General features: G+C 37.3%; 2 protein-coding genes, 1 long non-coding RNA gene and 1 pseudogene across 10 annotated transcripts in view; 2 read left to right on the forward strand and 2 right to left on the reverse strand.

Annotated features, from left to right (window-relative positions):
* The window catches only part of LOC126619267 (MDIS1-interacting receptor like kinase 2-like), a 43,070-nt pseudogene that overhangs the window by 13,732 nt on the left and 10,254 nt on the right, over positions 1-19,084 (forward strand).
* The window catches only part of LOC126619268 (probable E3 ubiquitin-protein ligase ARI7), a 45,538-nt gene continuing 26,807 nt past the window's right edge, over positions 354-19,084 (reverse strand). The window contains exons 12-15 of one of the 7 annotated variants that reach the window (XM_050287582.1): positions 7,630-7,701; positions 7,414-7,513; positions 7,216-7,329; positions 6,648-6,787 (exon numbers count right to left, since the gene is read on the reverse strand). In XM_050287582.1, the coding sequence (XP_050143539.1) occupies positions 6,783-6,787; positions 7,216-7,329; positions 7,414-7,513; positions 7,630-7,701 (291 nt within the window). In that variant the 3' untranslated portion in view covers positions 6,648-6,782. Of the gene's footprint in view, positions 527-6,400; positions 6,788-7,215; positions 7,330-7,413; positions 7,514-7,629; positions 7,702-19,084 lie in introns of those variants that run through there. The other 6 variants (XM_050287584.1, XM_050287583.1, XR_007622006.1 and 3 more) reach the window with 6 other exon arrangements.
* LOC126619279 (uncharacterized) lies at positions 10,411-16,715 on the reverse strand. Of its 2 annotated transcripts, none has more exons than XR_007622013.1 (4): positions 16,509-16,715; positions 16,323-16,420; positions 11,268-11,329; positions 10,411-10,590 (listed from the first exon to the last, which is right to left on the reverse strand). It is a non-coding gene; the product is annotated as an uncharacterized LOC126619279 (long non-coding RNA). The 2 variants fall into 2 exon arrangements; XR_007622012.1 differs by having other exon boundaries at positions 16,323-16,427.
* On the forward strand, positions 11,827-12,795 carry LOC126619274 (uncharacterized). The gene is made up of 2 exons (XM_050287594.1): positions 11,827-12,130; positions 12,359-12,795. Exons 1-2 carry the CDS (start codon positions 11,827-11,829, stop codon positions 12,715-12,717), a joined length of 663 nt encoding a protein of 220 aa, XP_050143551.1. The 3' UTR covers positions 12,718-12,795.

A 19,084-nucleotide genomic window follows, 5' to 3' on the forward strand; every position in this document is an offset into this window, starting at 1 on the left:
CGATTGTACACATGTTTAATCACTTTGAAACAAAAAAATGGCCATATTTTAATTACCAAAATATATTTCAAATACAAATAGGATAGAATAGGGCTAGTGTCATAGTGGAAACCAAGCACTCATGTCGTTCACCGTTTGAAGCAGAATTTAGATTAACCAACATTCTTGATCATATGCTAGTTGAGCGCAAACTGCAAAAACCAAAAACCAAACAATAACGCGAGAAGCATCAGATATGCGATGTTTTTTTCCCGTTACTCATTACTTGCTTTTAACTATTACAATGAATGCAATTCGGAATAATTTCACAGCATACAGGTTCAGAAAACGAGTCCAAACACGAACGTTACTGAAAACTGATACGAAAATAAATAGAGCATATCTGCATTCACAATAGACAACTGCAATATACTTAAATTAGGTCGTGGAACCCCTAGTTTATAAGCACATCGATGTTATGTACAGAATAATCACATTATGTTTCCACCAACACACACAAATACCAACAGACCAACCTTTTTTTACCCTAAACGGCATCTGCATTTTTTCCATTTCAGACCATCATAGTTTTCGTACCAAAGAATCCATCGTCTACTGTACACTTGTTCTTAGCTTGCGTTAAGTTGTTTTCTCCAACAGACTCGGGAACACAGGAAGCTAGAATACTCACCAACGGTGATGGCACATGTGGCAGGCGTGGAATTGTTGTACGATACTGATCACTGTTAACATATCAATGATTCTGCCATTGATGAAGGCAAGAAGCATTGATATCACAGAACCTTACACTCGAAGAAATGAATAAAAATGAAAGAGAAAGAGAGAGAGAGAGAAAAGAAAGAGAAAGATTATCTTTGTATTTGTTTCAGAGATTGAATTATACAGTAACCTTACAACCTTCTTATATAGACCCTTAGTCCTTAAGCTAGCTGACAGTTACTAACTAACTAACCATTTATCTGAGGTGGCATAACAGAATTGCTGATATAGCATCTGATGTGTCACTATCTCCAACATCCCCCCGCAATCTCAACTGGGATTCCCAAGTTGAAGATTGTAGCAATGACGATTGAAAGCTGGACTATGTAACCCTTTTGTTAAAACACCAGCAGTTTGATCTGCAGTAGGCACATACACTACTTCTAAATCATTCTTCTGTACTCTCTCCCTAATAAAATGATAATCGGTGTCTAAATGCTTAATCCGAGAATGAAACACTGGATTTGCACTTAATGTTATGGCTGACATATTGTCACAGTAGAGGATTGGAGGTGCAGACAATTGAACTCTCAGATCCTTCAAAACATTTCTCACCCATGCCAAATCAGCTGCAGTGTGTGCAAGAGCCTCATATTCAGCTTCAGTTGAACTTCTGGAAATTGAATTTTGTTTCTTTGCTTGCCAAGATATGGGATTGTGCCCCAAGAACACAACATAACCAGTCACTGATCTTCTAGTGTTTAGGTCCGCAGCCCAGTCTGAATCCGAGAATGCACTGAGACTAAACAATGTATTTGCAGTATAGTTAATGCCAGTGTGAATAGTACCTTTCAAATATCTGATAATTCGTTTCATTGCACCAAAATGTAGCTCTGTTGGAGTATTCATGAACTGACAAACGGAATTAACTGCAAAGGCAATGTCTGGCCGTGTGAAAGTTAGGTACTGTAATGATCCAACCAAGCTTCTGTATAAAGATGGATCTGCCATTGGAATCCCTTCTGCATCAAGTAATTGATTGTGAGGCTTACAAGGTGTATTTGCAGGTTTGCATGAATCCATTCCTGCCTTGTGAATCAAATCTGTAATATACTTTGATTGATTAACAAATATATCACCATTGGCTTTATATTGAATCTGTAAACCTAAAAAATAGGTCAACTTCCCCATATCCTTCAATTCAAACACTTCAGACAATTCTGTAATAATATGCTGAACCTTGGATGAATTTGATCCTGTGAGGATGATGTCATCCACATATAACATTAACACAGTTGTATCAACACCATCATATTTAACAAATAAGCTTGTATCAGACGGTGATGCAATGAAATTCAATGCAGCCAAGTAGCTTGTGAACTTGGAATTCCATGCTCGGGGAGCTTGCTTTAAGCCGTATAGTGATTTGATCAATTTACAAACATGATTTGGTTTATCAGAATCAACAAAGCCTTGATATTGTTTCATATACACCTCTTCTTGTAAATCACCATGCAAGAAGGCATTTTTAATATCCAATTGCCTTAGATCCCGCTGATTGACTGCAGCAACTGCTAGAATGATCCTTACTGTTGTGTGTCGTACTACAGGACTGACAGTATCTAAGTAGTCAATCCCATGTTCTTGAGAAAAACCTTGAGCCACTAATCGGGCTTTGTGCCTTGACATCGTTCCATCTGGATTCTTCTTAATCTTGTAAACCCATTTACTGCCAACTATTGATCGATCATTTGGTGGTGGAACCAATGTCCATGTTCCCTGTGCTCTAAGAGAATCATATTCCTCTTGCATTGCCAACTGCCATTGTGGCATACTAGCCGCTTTTCGAAATGTACTAGGTTCTGTTACATCACAAATTGCAGAAATTAATGAGTACCCTCCAGTAAATAAATCATCTTCAGTTAACTGTAGAGAATGCAATTCAGGTAATGAAGCAACCATGGCTGCATAATCTTTTCTTGGAATAGCACCACTTCTTAGTCTAGTTATAATAGACTCAGGAGGATTGGTAGTAGAGACATTAGAATCTGATTCTAAGTTTACCGGAAGAATGACCTCAAGTTGTGATGGAGAATGGACAGGAAACATGTGATTTGTACCAGAGTGATGATGACTAGGAGATTGGTGCTGGTTTGGAGATACAGATTCCATAACAATTGAAACTCTGTCATTTAGCTCACTGTGACTTGAATTGGTACTATCCTCTGCTCTTGTTTCTTCATTACCCACTTGGCTATTCATACATTCCTGTCGTTGCCTTTGATCATGTTGATCTAGTTCAGGCAAATGAATCACAATATGTGATTGAGTTGATTTAGACATCTCTTTTGTAGTACATGAGCCTGTATTATTCTTCTTCGTGAAAGGATATATATCCTCATCATGGATAACATGCCTTGACAATATGAACTTCCTGGACTTTATCTCAAAACATATAACCCCTTTGTATCCTTGAGTAAACCCAAGAAAAACACATTGAACTGATCTTGATTGCAACTTATGGTCATTGAAAGGCCTGAGTAATGGATATACTACAGTACCAAATATCTTCAAACTGTGAATTTGAGGATCTTGATTAAACAGCACCTGGTATGGAGACTTCATTCCAAGTCCTTTACAATGCATTCTATTTATCAAAAATGCAGCATGTGAACATGCATGATACCAAAATGGTATAGGAACACCGGAATCATTCATCAATGTCAAAGTTGTTTCCACTAAATGCCTGTGTTTTCGTTCTGCAATCCCATTCTGCTGTGGGGTATGTGGACATGATAACTGATGAATAATACCCTTATTCTGCAGAAAATCCTTAAACACCTTACTTCCATACTTTCCTCCACCATCAGATTGAAGACATTTAACATTTTGATTGAATTGAGTAGTCACAAAAGCACAAAACTTGACAAAGATTGAGAATGCATCAGATTTATTCACCATAGGAAAGATCCATACAAACCTAGAATAGTCATCTATAAAGCTGATATAATAACGATAGCCTTCAACTGACTTTTGAGGTGATGGACCCTAAACATCAGTGTGAATCTTATCAAATACAGCCTTGGATCTGTCTGATCTTACATGAAAAGGTAACTTGCTCATTTTTCCTTGAATACAAGCTATACACAATGAAGTACATTCATCTATACTAATTGGTAACTAACTATTATGTAGCATAGACTTCAATATTTCTTCAGATGGATGTCCCAATCGTTTGTGCCATGTAACAGCTTTAACCTTCCTTCCCAAGAATGCAGCACATCTTCCCAATCTCTCAGCAAAAGATCTCTGAAAAACATTTACTGGAATCTGGAACAAGTCTCCACCATCACTCTTTCCTTGGTACAGCATCTGATGTGTTGCCTTGTCCTGTATAAAGAATACCAAATCATCACATATAAACCATCAGCCATTGTCTTTACATAACTTCTTTACAGATAACAGATTCATAGCTATCTTTGGCACATGTAATACATTATGCAAAATGAGAGACTTAGAAGATGCATTAATGACAGATGAGCCAATGTTAGAAACTGGCAAATTTTCACCACTTCCAACAGTAATTGTAGTATCACCAGTATAAGGAGTGACTTGACTTAATATATCTAAATTGGCAGTCATGTGGTGAGTTGCACCTGTGTCAACAACCCAAGTGTCTGCACCTGAGAACTCATGAATCGATGGAGGTGAATGGGAACTTGGTATATTTGGCCCTTGTGCAGTCATTCCTACAAGAGATTGAGGTGGAGTTCCACCTTGATAGGCATAGTTGTTCCTGTGATAGCACTCTAGAGCTGTATGGCATTTCTTTCCACATATTTGGCATACCAGAAATCCATTTGATGAAGGAGCATTGAAATTATGTCTTTGATAATAGTTTGGAGCTGTATGACCTCTTCTTGAACAGATCTGACATTCAGGTGACGCTGTAGACTTATAATTGGTGTTACCATTCCAGTTGTTTCCTTGCTTAGAACTGCTTCCAGAGAAATTGTTTCCAGAACCTGAATTATTATTACCAGAAAATGAACCATTTGCTCCATTTGTGCCATGTTGTGGACTCTTCCCATTATCTGTGTATCCATTTCCTTGTCTATTTCCAAAGTTTGAAAAAGACCTGGTATGATTGTTGTTACCATAAAACCTCCTGTTATTGCTGTTGAAATTATTCCGTTGCTGTGGATGAAAGTTATTTCCTATATTGCCAATAAAACCAGATCCACCATGAAAGCCTTGAAACTCTTGAGAATTCGAGCCCTCTCCATGTTCATAATTCTGAAAACATCCATGTCCTCCTTGTGTATGCGATGACTCTCCTTGCACACATAAAGCAGACATAGAAGTAGTAATATTTGTCATTCTTGACTCAATATATCTTTCTGCACCAAGAAGCTGTGCTCGAAAATCTTTTAAGGATATACAAGAATCCCTTGCCAAGATTACTGTTTTAATGACTTCAAATTCTGGTGGCAACCCAGATATCGCAGCAATGATAAAGTCATTATCAGTGATCTTTTCTCCAGCAGAAACTAGTTGATCTCTGATTGCTTTCAACCTTAACAAGTACTTATCCACCGAATCTGTGCCTTTCTGTATGGTATGAAACTCAGACTTCAATTGATTCACCCGAACAACAGAAACTGATGCAAATCTTTCTTGAAGACATTCCCAAGCCTCCTGAGATGTTTTACAACCCACAATATGATCCATCGCCTCATCAGAGAGAGTAGCAATTAGCAAACTTAATAATGCCAAATCTTTCTTCACCCATTCTTTATATTCATTTGTGATTTCCTTTGTAACCCCAGTTTCTGTACTCACATAATACTTTGATGGACATTGAGACTCACCAGTACAGAACTCAAAAAGATCATACCCTCTTAACAGACTGAAATTGATAACTCCACTTTGTAAAATTGTCATCTTGAAGCTTCACAGTTATCATTCCCAAAAGCCCTTCAATCTTTACAGAATTTACAGCCATTTTATCCAATGTCAAACACCTTTCTCACCTAGATTCCTTATTTCTTCTTCAAATTAACACCAACCAAACAACAATCAAACAAACACAACTTGTAATCAATTTCAAATCTAATACTTTGCACACTTTGGCATCGGCCTTTATCAAGTGTTAATCAAGAAACACAACTATATCGCTGCAATCACACTTTGGCATCAGCCTTTAACAAGTGGATATCAGAAAAACAACTTCACAATTATATCAAAATTATCAATAACGGCTTCGGCCTTGTATTGATCATTCACACAGCAACTGACATTTACACAAACACATAGAGTGCAGTAACTTCAAACATACCCTGAAATCGCCATGAATCTTGAATCATGAACCCCAGATAGCACAGCACATACTCCATATCCATTGCATAAAACCCTGACTCCAAAAAACACTTAGCAAAAAATACCCAAGAACACCAACACGAGCTATCTGCAAAGACCCCAAAATTACTAGCAAAAGAAATACCGAAGAACACCAGCAGAAGACTCTGTAGATCTTGCAAGAATCACCAGCGGAAGAAATCACCAGCGGAAGACCGTCCTGGGCGATTGATACCATGTTAACATATCAATGATTCTGCCATTGATGAAGGCAAGAAGCATTGATATCACAGAACCTTACACTTGAAGAAATGAATAAAAATGAAAGAGAAAGAGAGAGAGAGAGAAAAGAAAGAGAAAGATTATCTTTGTATTTGTTTCAGAGATTAAATTATACAGTAACCTTACAACCTTCTTATATAGACCCTTAGTCCTTAAGCTAGCTGACAGTTACTAACTAACTAACCATTTATCTGAGGTGGCATAACAGAATTGCTGATATAGCATCTGATGTGTCACTATCTCCAACAATCACAGGTCCAAATATACGTGCTATACATTTCTGCTGGACCCACCACCTCGACCGGTTACCTTTCCCTTTCCACCTTTTGCTTTGCTGCTTCCTACGTTTTTTGAGCTTGTTGACCCACCGCAAGCTGCTTGAGAGTCCACATCACATAGGCCTTTCTCTAATGCCATTACCAGGTTCTGGAAGTAATTTTTAGTCACCCTGTCACAATTGGGAAATGGATGAGAAGATTGAACCAGGCCAGGGAGTGAATCAATTTGTAGTCACAGATAACTGACCGTGCAAACACAATAACAGACCTACTCTAATTTTAAAAAATAATAATCCGCAAGTAAATTACATGATAACTGACTAGAGACAGAAAAACCGGTTCTTGCACACTTTTATTTATCTCTTCTCTTCGCACGCTCAGAAAAGGATATTGTCTTCCTTCCAGTTCCTACACTAAAGACTCACTGATTCGACCTTTTCGTTTGCTGCATTTTGCATCCAGACAATGTTGAACAGACAACTATACACTAGGTTGACCAAAAAAAAAAATGATACACATAACTCCATTTGTTTTTTTGGACAAGACACATTTCAACACAAAACATCCCATAGAAAATGAATTTCATCACAATATTTACCCGGTAAGTCCAGCACACTAAGGAGTTCTTTCGATGGGCCTTCTGCACTAAGGAATTGCAGTAGCTCCTTCTCTGCACACTGATGAAGCCTTTCCAAAGCAGACTCTGCCTCACCTGAAGACAAAAGCAGAATTGCAAATTTCAGAAAACTTAAAAAACAACTCCTAACTAGTTCCTGCAGATATACACAGTTCATACCTTGCAAGTACTCAAAAAACTGCCTCTTCGCTTGCTCATGCTCTGGTAGGTAGCACCCATAAGCATATGTCCATTTTAGTACTCTCCTACATTCAACAATCTACAAACACGAAGAAAAAAAGGCAAAAACAATGTCAGCATTTCATCACCAAACAAATCTGATTTGATGTTATAAACTAATTCATTTTATATCTAACAAGAAACGCAGGAATTCACCTGCTGCCAGGCATCGGTTATGAACTTGAGCTGAGACTCAGGCTCACGCTGTATGTCACTAAGTTTCTCCATCTGAGAGAGAAAAACAAGGTATCCATCAGTTATTACATAGTAACTTCACAGAAATCCAAAATAGCTGACGAGAGTCAGGTTGAAACAATCGTACCCAACATCTTCTAGCAATCAGAGATTTTTTTCAGTAAGAAACATAAACGTGTGTGTATTTACACCTTTTTTAACTGAAGAAACCCAATCAAGATAAAATGCACTGAATCTCTTAAATGCTTTAACAGATATTTTAAAAGGAAACAAAAGATTTAAACTATCTCTAAGTATATCCACTTCCTTGCCTTCTGTCAAAAAAAGAATAACCCTCCATTTCCTTCCTACCACGCATTCCACACAGGAGCCAATACTGCACGCTACTATACATGAATCTCTTAATGACTGAGATAGTTCAAGAGCCACCCGACTGTCTCACAAGTCATAACGAGTCTCCACCTACGGACGCTAATTCTATATCCTTTACACACTCAGACATAAGTTTCCTACTCCTGGATATAGAAAAAAAAATGTAACATCTTCGACAAATGCAAATGAGACATCCATATAGCGTCCCTAACATAACATTAACTAAACTCAGACAACCCGCTATCACCTCCCTCAGTTTTATAAGATGATGCTTACTAATTTATTAGAAAGACCAGTAAAACTATACTTGTCTGAAACAAATTTTTTTATAAAGGATGATTTTTTAATTTACACTGTCATAGTCTACCAGTTGACATGAGGGGGTGTAAGTGCAACCACAACTATGGTTCTAGTTCTACAATCCGGTCGAAAGATGAGAAACACAACTATGGTCAATTTTTCTATTCTCTCAAGTCTAATTTCTGAAAGGTGAAAACACATAAAATCTCATGTTTATGTTGTTAACCCTACACAAACTTAATTTCTAGCCTTGTATCTATGAATAGAATAAGTACAATCTTCCTAGCATCTGTCATTAGCAACATGGTCAATTACAAATACAATCTTCCTAGCATCTGTCATTAGCAACATGGTCGATTACAATTGATCAATAATATTTCAGATCTGCAAAGTTTAAATATGGTTCTAGTTATACAATGGAGTAGAAAGATGAACTCTAAGATCTTATTGTTAAACACATTTGAACTTCATCCAAGAATGAAAATCGCTAACACATGAAATCATGTATACATGTTTTATTTGTATATATGTATGTGTGCATGTAGCACATATACTTACATGCACAGTTCGCATTTGATTCAAATCCGCAAGAGTCTTTTGCCTCGACTGCCAAGGAAGAAAAAAAATTAGTCCAATGATTGAAGGAGAGAGGGACTTTCATAATAAAGCAGCATTAAGGCTTAGCCAATTAAATTCATAAAATGGAAGAACAATGCACAGAAAAATCTTGATTCTAATTTAAGGAAGCTTCCACCCTCCTATGCAGTCCCTGCAAAACTGAAGTCACACGCAGGTGTCTACCTACCTACTACTGTTTGCCACAACAAATTCGGTAAAAATTGAAATAAAAACCCAGAGTGTAATCAAAGAAGTGTCAAGAGAAGTAGGATCTTCACCGATCATTGAGAAAAAGGGTTCACTGAAAAAATACACAGCCAGGCTACTAACATAACTGAATTTGTTAAAAATTGGCATGATGAAGATCTCTTGCATGAATTCATGGTATAGCACAAGAAACAGCGGAAATTTGAAAAAGAAAATTGTGAATACCTGCTGATTGCTTGCCCAACGTTCATAATAATGAGTGTATTTCTCCAGAGAATTTTTTGCCATTTCTCTTCTTCTCTCAGCTTCATCATACTACAATCAATAACACAAACTCTAAGTAAATAGAAGAAAAAGAAAGCTATTCTTCCAAAAGGGGAAATAAAACAGAATTACTACAAAGAAAAGTATAAATCCTTCCAGCTCCCTCTTGCTTTGCTGCCTCGTAGCGGTTACATGCATAGAAACCACCCGTCCTTTCACCATGCTCCGCCCATGAACCAAGGCAAAGCCTGCATGGTACATATAATTCATTTAGCATCACATGTAAAACTTTAACCATATTAGAACAGAATCAAAAGAAAAGTATTCAGATATTTTTTTCAAACAATAATAAATTTCCATTGAAGTAAGAAACAGATGCAGAAAGCATACCAAAATTCAAATTTGCAGGGTGGTGTGCATGTCATGTGCATACATCCTTGGTTTTTTCAAATAGGCCGCTTGCACTTTGGACATGGCTTAGAATTGGCCAGTATCCTGAGCATCATCAACAAAGGTTAGGACAGAACAATACAAAATGAAACATGAATTACCAAGAATTCCACCAACTCACATAAAAGTGTTAATAAAAGTTAACTTTCAATGGTGTATCTGAAACTAAAACTAATCATGTTTTCACTTTGCACCACTCAACTCAGCATAATTAATGAATATACTTCCAGATGTTACAGGACCAGTGACCCAGCATCACGCCCTACACCAGCCACACTAACCCATGGATACACGTGTAACTCGCGCATAAAACCTATTACCAAAAAAAATTATTCTAGAAAAACAAAATGAAGTGACCTTTACACTAGCTAACAAGCACATTCCCAAAAGTTTCAGGAGCATGGTTGACACGCCCCGATCCCGATATTTCCCCGAATACCAGGATAGGCACGTGCTGGCCGACACCCGAGGGTGACGAAAGCCATTTATTGAGTGCAATTGCTGAAAACAAGGAATAATTGAGACTTATAAATATAAAAGAATAATGAATATGCATTTAAGGAACGTGTTCAGAGCACACATCTAATCTAGAACACTAAGGAAATAATATGAAATTAGATGAACAAAGGAATGGGTCCTACACCGAGAGGACTCGAAGATACCGAAGCGGAAGTGCCTGGATGCCGGGATTGTACGCCTCGATTCTAAGTCCTGAAGGGGGCGCAAAACAAACATGAGTGGACCAATTTGATATACATATAATAAAACAGTTATCAACATACTAACCCCCAGGTTTATGAAAACACATATAATGATAAACATAGGTTTTTCGAAACCTGGCATGATGTGCAGTCTCTCAAATCATAACTCATATATAATAATCACTAGTGAATTGTCCGATAACCCCCAAGCCCCATGCCGGCTCCCCGTCTCTGAGCAGACAGTCAGAGGAAAATACACTTCAGGCCCCATGCCGGCTCCCCGTCCCTGTGCTAAATAGCCAGAGGAAACACACTCCAGGCCCTATGCCAACACCAAACCATCGCCCGGGACGGACCGGAATCTATCCCTACGTCCCGTAGCGGAAAGGACCACTAGGTAAGTACAAAACCATTGAACATATATATATATTGAAAAACAACTTCATAGTATAAAGTCATCCATCATCTATACTATAAAGAGGTGTTCGAAACATGTTCTAAATATCATATCGTCATCCATCAGATATTCTATAAGAACACGGGTTATAGGAAAAATAGTAATAATTCAAAGTAGCCTCAGTAAGCATGTTATCTCACAAAACGTTTCATAAAACGTAATCATCAAATCATACTTTTCATGTATGCATTTCTAATATAAAACATGCATTTTAGAAAGGGTCCACTCACAGTACTTAGCCGCCGAAGAGCCACGCAAACTAACGAACAAGAAAACGTCACCAATATTGCCCCTAAGCACATAAATGGTACATTTAGTCAAACTCTACTCAAACGATTGAATTTGGGAAAACGGACTTCAAAAACGGGTCCAGGACGTCGAAATTAGCCTAGGAGAGGTCCTGAACGAAACCTCGATAAGTCAACTCAAAAGTCAACGTTGACCATTGACCGATCAAAGTCAACGTCAAAGTCAACTCTAACCGTTGACCGAGTCAACGTTGACTGTTGACCAGTCAACAGTCAACTGGTCAGAGGTCAAAGTCAACTAGGCTTTGAATTGGGTTGGTCTGAAAGGCCTTAAGGGTTTTGGGTTTTATTAAAGGAAAACTAATGAAAAAGGCTTCAATATTTTGAATTTTAACCAAAAACCAGCTAATAGTTTTATTTAATGGTTAGGACAAAACCTAATGTCAAACCAGCCCATTAAGATTAGCCCAAACAAAATAATTTATCGAACTACCGGTTTTACCCCGTAACATCAGTCTTGCTCCAACGTTAGGTTTGACGAATGTCGTTGCTAAGCTCTACGCGATTGCGCCCATGGAGGTCGTTTCCATACTATGCCCATTCAAAAGAAGTATGTAATGGATATACATCTGATCCTCCATTTCAAATTTCTCCAAGTACTACGCGATTGCGCCCATGGAGGTCGTTTCCCGTACAAATTGATCCAATTGCTATCTATTTTCACACTCGACAACCTAATTCCCGTCCACCCCCTCTCTCCCTTTCTCTTCGCTCACCTTCTTCCCTCTCTAAAATCCCCAATTCAAAGTCCGATTCCGATCGAAGCCTCATCAATCAACAAAAAGGTACTCAAAATTCTCAAACCGTTGCTAAATTAGGATTGATATTATGTAATTCTTCTTCCTCTCTGTTTTTTTTTAATTTATTTTTCAAGAATTATTCTGTAAAAACATTTTCCATTTTAGTTGATATTATGTAATCCAACTAAATTAGGATACTAAATATGTTCCATCTTCGTGTAAAAACCTGTTCCATCTTCGTGTTCATGGATACTAAATCTGTTTTTGTATTAGTGGATTGTTTCACGAATAAAAATGGGGAAGCTGAGTTATATCAAGTATCACAACCCAACGGCGGTGGTGATTGTGGCAAGCATGGTGATCAAGACAATGGTAGATACAGTTGGATTTTCCCCTCAGGTCGTGTCTTGTTAAGTCATTGGTTCAAGTGGAAGTTATATATGTTGTTGCCTGTATGGGAAAGCGATTTGGGAACAGGCACCTCCACCAAGTGGTTGTCTATGGGACGTACTTTTGACCCTCATCACAAGTTAACAGGTAAATTCAAGGCCCCCGATTCACTGGAACCATATGGAGAAATTCAAGGCCCCCGATTCACTGGAACCATGTGGAGCTCTCATTTCTGCCTATGACAACCGTTATTACCTTGCACAGCCAAGGGTCCATGGAGAGCTGTCGAGCCCCTTTCAGTGTTATCATCTCGGTTCTGACACTTGGAAAGATCTGCCAAGAATTCCCCCCGATCTTCGTCATAATCTACATGACACTGTAGCTGGTTATGCAGTCTGCAGCGGTCATATTTTGGTTTCGATTAGCAACAGATTATTTGCCTATCATGTGCATGAGAAAAAGTGGCATTGTGTATCTAAACCCAACAGGTTTTTTGGTATTTCCGGTAGGGCAGTGGTTTTAGGCGACTATATCTATGATGTAGATTCAATGTCTAGTCTGGTTTGAGAAATTACATTTGACTGCACTGACTATAATCTGAGCACACATGTGTTTTTGGAAGGTTTGACATCTTTTTGTGAATGAAAATCATGGATTTGTGCATGAAAATTTATGTGGTGTTATTGTTGTATCTGTAGGTGCCCTGTAATTGTGTTTTTGTTTCATGCATGTTCAGTTTAAGAAATAATGATAGTACTCGTGCTCAGTTCTAGGTTCAGTTTAAGAAATAGTAATAATATAATGTTCAGTTTAAGAATAGTATATTCGAGAACCCTCTCAATGATGCATGCGCACATTTTATCTTTTAACTATCTTGGAAAATTGCAAGGGTGAAGTGCTTTCCTTGTAGCTCAATTCATCTCAACTTTGGTTTTTGTTCCTTGTCAATTATTCTTAGTATTATGTTTTCGTTTTGTAAATTTTCTTTTCATATTGCCACTATTTCGGTGGTCTCTTCTTTGCAGCCCTTTACAGCTTGAGTATGGAGTGCTTTCGTATCACAAGTTGAATTGTTCGTTGCTTCCTAATCTCTATTTTCATTTTCAATTCCATTCGAATTCACCATTTTTTCGAATCACCATATTAAGAGTCTTTGATTCACTAGTACTATCACTGTTTCGTAAACTAAACACTGACTATTTATTAAACGGAACTAGTACTATCACTATTTCGTAAACTAAACACTGACTATTTCTTAAACGGAACACTAGTACTATCATTGTTTCGTAAACTAAACACTGACTATTTATTAAACGAACAATAGTACTATCACTGTTTCATAAACTAAACATTGACTAATTCTTAAACAGAACACTAGTACTATCACTGTTTTGTAAATTAAACACTGACTATTTATTAAACGGAACACTAGTACTATCACTGTTTCGTAAACAAAACACTGATTATTTCTCAAACGGAACACTAGTATTATCATTGTTTCGTAAACTAAACACTGACTATTTCTTAAACGGAACACTAGTACTATCATTGTTTCGTAAACTAAACATTGACTATTGATCAAACGAACAATAGTACTATCACTGTTTCGTAAACTAAAAACTGACTATTTCTTAAACGGAACAATAGTACTATCACTATTTCGTAAACTAAACACTGACTATTTATCAAACGAACAACAGTACTATCACTATTTCGTAAACTAAACACTGACTATTTATCAAACGAACAACAGTACTATCACTGTTTCGTAAACTAAACATTGACTATTTCTAAAACTGAACACTAGTAAACTAAACACTGACTATTTCTAAAACCGAACACTAGTAAACTAAGCACTGACTATTTCTAAAACCGAACACAAGTACTATCACTGTTTCGTAAACTAAACACTGATTATTTCTTAAACGGAACACTAGTACTATCACTGTTTCGTAAACTAAACATTGATTATTTATCAAATGAACACTAGTATTATCACTGTTTTGTAAACTAAACACTAACTATTTATCAAACGGAACACTAGTACTATCACTGTTTCGTAAACTAAACATTGACTATTTATTAAACGGAACACTAGTACTATCACTCTAACACTGACTATTTATTAAACAGAACACTAGTACTATCACTGTTTTGTAAAACTAAACACTGATTATTTCTCAAACGGAACACTATACACACACACACACACACACACACACACACACGAAAGTTCAATTTTATAATGAGATAGATCCAAGGCAATTGCATGAGACTTCCAAACATAATTCAGACCAAACATAATAAAAAAAAAACATAATCATAAATGTTGATTTGAGTCTCTCACTTTAAGTTTCACTGATCCAAGAAATCTTCCTTTAACCTTCATTATTTTGTAGTGATTTGTGTAGAAGTTTGGATTATACAAGTGAATGTGCAATGTGATACACTCCGTGAAATTATGTCATTTTCCAATCTAAAGTTCATTATTGTGTAGTGATTTGTGGAATTTAAATTTTTTTGAATTTATTTGATGAGAGGCGAGGCGAGGAATTGGAGATACTTAATTATGTTGGGGGTTAATTGGTATCGACTGGCAAAAGTTTTTTTTATTTTTTTATTTTTGACGAATCCTCTAGAAAATTGCATATTTGTAAATAAATGAAAATTTAATTCTAACAAAAGTGGGCCGACGGAAGGCAGGGGCATGGATGCAAAATGAATTTCTTATTTTGCACGTGAGGCTTCCTTGTTTTGGTTGTTCTTTCTAGTTTTTATCATTTTTCATTAAAGTTTAAGTCCTTTTTATTAAATAAAGTTAGTAAATGATTTTTGGTTAATAAAAAGTGTGAAAAAACCTTTTTCATTAAAGCTCGGGTCAAAGGTGAATAAATATTTGGAATAAACAACATGGCAATTTTTATTCCTAAAGAATGTTAAACATGACCTGTAAATAAAAAAAGTTAATTATAGATCTATGGCAGTTATGGTCTAGTGAATGGTTATTTTGTTCTAGCTATTCTCAAGTAACAAAAGTGGGTTGCCAGCTTTAGAGCAAATGTTAAAATAAATTATCAAATTGGGAATAAAAATTGTCATGATATGGGTTTTCAATTGGTGGAATGATTGCAACCGTTTCAGGAAAAAAAAAAGTTGAAAATGAATTAGTTTTTGTTTTATTTGACTTTTGGGTTCGATGGCAATTTCGTAAATAATATGAAGTTATATTAACAGATTTTGGTTAACATCTGTCAGGGACAAAGCTGGAAGAAAAAATTGATGTTGCATGCTAGGCTTTGCTTCAGCCCGTGGGACTTTTGTTTTTTTTTTGGCCTGTTGTATGACTTGTGTCATTTTCATTAAATGTCAAGCCCTTTTCATTAAATAAAAGTTGTTAATGGTTTTTTATTAAGAAAAAGTTGCCCCAAGCCCTTTTCATTAAAACTCCCTTTTATTAAAGGTTAAAGGGTTTGGAAAATGGCTGAAAGCCCACTTTATAATTGGCCCAAGGCCTTATTTCCTAAAACAGAAAATAAAATTAAATAAAAACCTTAAAAAGGTTTTTGGGTTGGGTCACGGGCCACAGGCCCTAAACATAATGGCCCGAAGGCCTTTGGGTCTTTACAAAATGATTAACTAAAACTAATTAAAAGGAATTGGGTTGGATTTGGGCTCCCTCACCACACGGGCCTAAGGCCCGCTTGCTATTAGAAACCGGCCTGGGAGGCCTGGCTTCGCCGGAGCACCACCACCGGAGCTTCACAGCTCCGGCCGACTACCACACCTAATCCTAGACCCCAAATTAGGTACCAAAACGAAGAGCAAGACGAGGGGAGTGTTTTTATACCTTCCTTTCGTCGTGGAATGGCCGGAGATGGCCGGAAAAACCCCCGAGGTCATCGGTTCGCCGGAAATAGGGGTGTTTACCCCCGGGTTCGATTCGTCCTAAAAACTTCCAAAAATCACGAAATAACTCTAATTAAACCTCAATCTCGCAAGAATCAAAGACGAAAAGAGAGAATTAGGGGCTTACCTAACCGGGGATTGAAAAAATCTCGTCGGAGCTCCTTTTCCGGTTCTCTCGGGTCGCGGGAACGAGAGGGAGAGGGAGAGAGCAGGACAAGGTGGGGATGGCGATGGACTTCCTCGCGCGGGGAGATGGGTGCGTGCGTGTGCTTGCTGCGGTGCAGAGAAGAGAAGGAGAGAGATGAGAGAGGTCCGAGAGAAGGGAGAGGGACGGGACAGACAGAACACAAAAAAGAAGAAGGAAGGGGGGGTTCACGGGGGAAGAGAGAGAAGTGAGGTGAGGGAATGGGGTGCTGCCACGTGGCAGCTTGAAAAGAAAGGGAAGGATCCAAGCTTTAATTTTCAGATTGGGTAGATAGAAATAGGACCAAATTGGTAGACAAAAAGGATGAAATTGACATATTTAAAACATTTAGGGGTAAATACAAACATGAAACTTTATAATTAGGGGGGCGGGTGTTACAATGGTCAACTTAATAAGTTAATATTTCCCCACAAGTTATCACATTAAATTCCCTTGCATACCAAAAGCAGCGGAAGTCATCAAATCAGCACACGAAAATTAATGAAAAATAAGGGTTAGAGAAGGAGAAGAAAAACATAATACTCTACTTATGAAAAGCACATAATGAAGGGGTATTCTTACCATGGAAACAACCAGAAAGCCAATAAATGTATCAAAAGAGAAATGCATTGAGTAAAAGTGTAAAACCACAAAATTCAATTTTGGATGCTAAGAGAAAATACAAACCAGTTCATGTTTTCAGACTCAGCACTGTTCTTTAAAATCCATTTCTCCACAGTGCTACAGTCGACAGGACGATGAGCTTCCTCTGTACACTGCACAGCCAAAACAAATTATGACTCACCTATATAGATAAGTTTTCGCTGAGATATTAAATACCAATAGTTACAAAGGGAAACTTACATTCCAGCAAAATCCATAGGAGCAGAGGCAAGATACATCATAATTTTCAATATAACCAACAAAATTAACAGCATATTCACAACCGGGATAAGGACACCACTTGGTCTAGCAGCAAAGAAAAAGAATTACAAATCATGTTGAGAAAAATGGAAAAACATGAAGGAAGAAAAATGATATTCATAAATTCCACTATACCACACAAGAGTAACAGACAGGAACACATCATTGTTCCATCAAAGAGAAAATAAACCACTAATAAAAAAATGATACTCATATATTCACACTCACACTCCCACACAGGCACATGAGTAATTGAAAAGAAAAGAAACCACCAATCATTTTTCAATATAGTAATCAAAATTGTCAACCTGGTATTATTGAGTACTGAAACACATAGATAACACCATTTTTTTTTTAACATGACTTTTTTTATCATGATAACTTTAGTTTTCTATGCAAAAGGAAACAAAGTAATGAGATAGACGTTTGATAAAGTTGATACATTAACATTTTCTCTTTGATATTGTTATTGAAAAGCCAATCTTAAGGACATTTATAGATGTTTTATATTATTAATAATAAAAAAAATTCAAATCTTGGGTAGTAAAAAACATTTCAGATTTATTGTACAACTTTGGGTTTACATCTCTATAAATAGCAATGTTTTAAAAGGCTCGCCTCAAGGCGCGCCTAGTCGTCCTCTGAGGCTAGGCGTGAGGGTTGTCGCCTCTGTTTTGAAGGAGTGGGCGGAAGGCTTTGCCAGAGCTGCCTAGACGCACCTCAGGGTTTTTATTTTTATTTTTATTTTTTTATCAAACTCTCAAACCCAAAATTTGGGTAGGGTTTTAACTGCCTTATACTTCTTCCTTGCACTATCGTTTCTCTGCCTTTTTTTTTGTTTTTTTTTTTATATAATGGATGTATGTGTTGTCTGCGTGCATTGTTATATGTGTGCTCATTGTACTTTTCATCCTCTATTTTATATATACTAGAAGATGAGCACACACTTTGTGTGTGAACAATTTTGTTTTTGATTAAGGAGTGTGATTAGTTTTTAAAATTTTTAAAAAGAGTATGAGACAATGATGATGGGATCTCTTAATAAGGGCATATTTTTCTTAATATTACATTGCTACACCCCACCCCCGATTTTAAAAATAGTTTTGGGTTTTTATTTAAAAAATTCTTTTTGGGTCTTAATGTGTGTGCCCGTGGGGCCTCTTTCCTTTTTGGTCTCCCCTACCCGGCCTCATTTCTTCTTTTTTCCTTTGGACTCGTGAGTCATCTCTCTCGCTTTCTCTGCAACTCTTTTCTTCCCTCCCCGAGAATCATCGCACACACACACCCATTGACAGTCACCACCTCATCCACCCCCACCTAAACCTCCCTGTGTGATTCACGAAACTTGGAGCAAGGTTGTAGCACACCCAAAACCTCCTCGTTCTCATGGTGTTGCCACTGTGCATCTCATTCTCTGGTGAGTTTTTGGATTTCCGATGATGGTAAGTCCTAAGAATCACCCAAAACTTCTTGGATCGTGCTTTGGGTAGTATTTCTAAGACGTTTGGTGCAGGAAACGTCCCTGGAAACCCAAATCCAGTTTCAGGCGAGAAACCGACGGCTTTCGACCCAATTTTCGGCCAAACCATGGCGAG

This window comes from Malus sylvestris, chromosome 4 (genome assembly GCF_916048215.2).
Source record: "Malus sylvestris chromosome 4, drMalSylv7.2, whole genome shotgun sequence".
Classification (NCBI taxonomy): domain Eukaryota; kingdom Viridiplantae; phylum Streptophyta; class Magnoliopsida; order Rosales; family Rosaceae; genus Malus; species Malus sylvestris.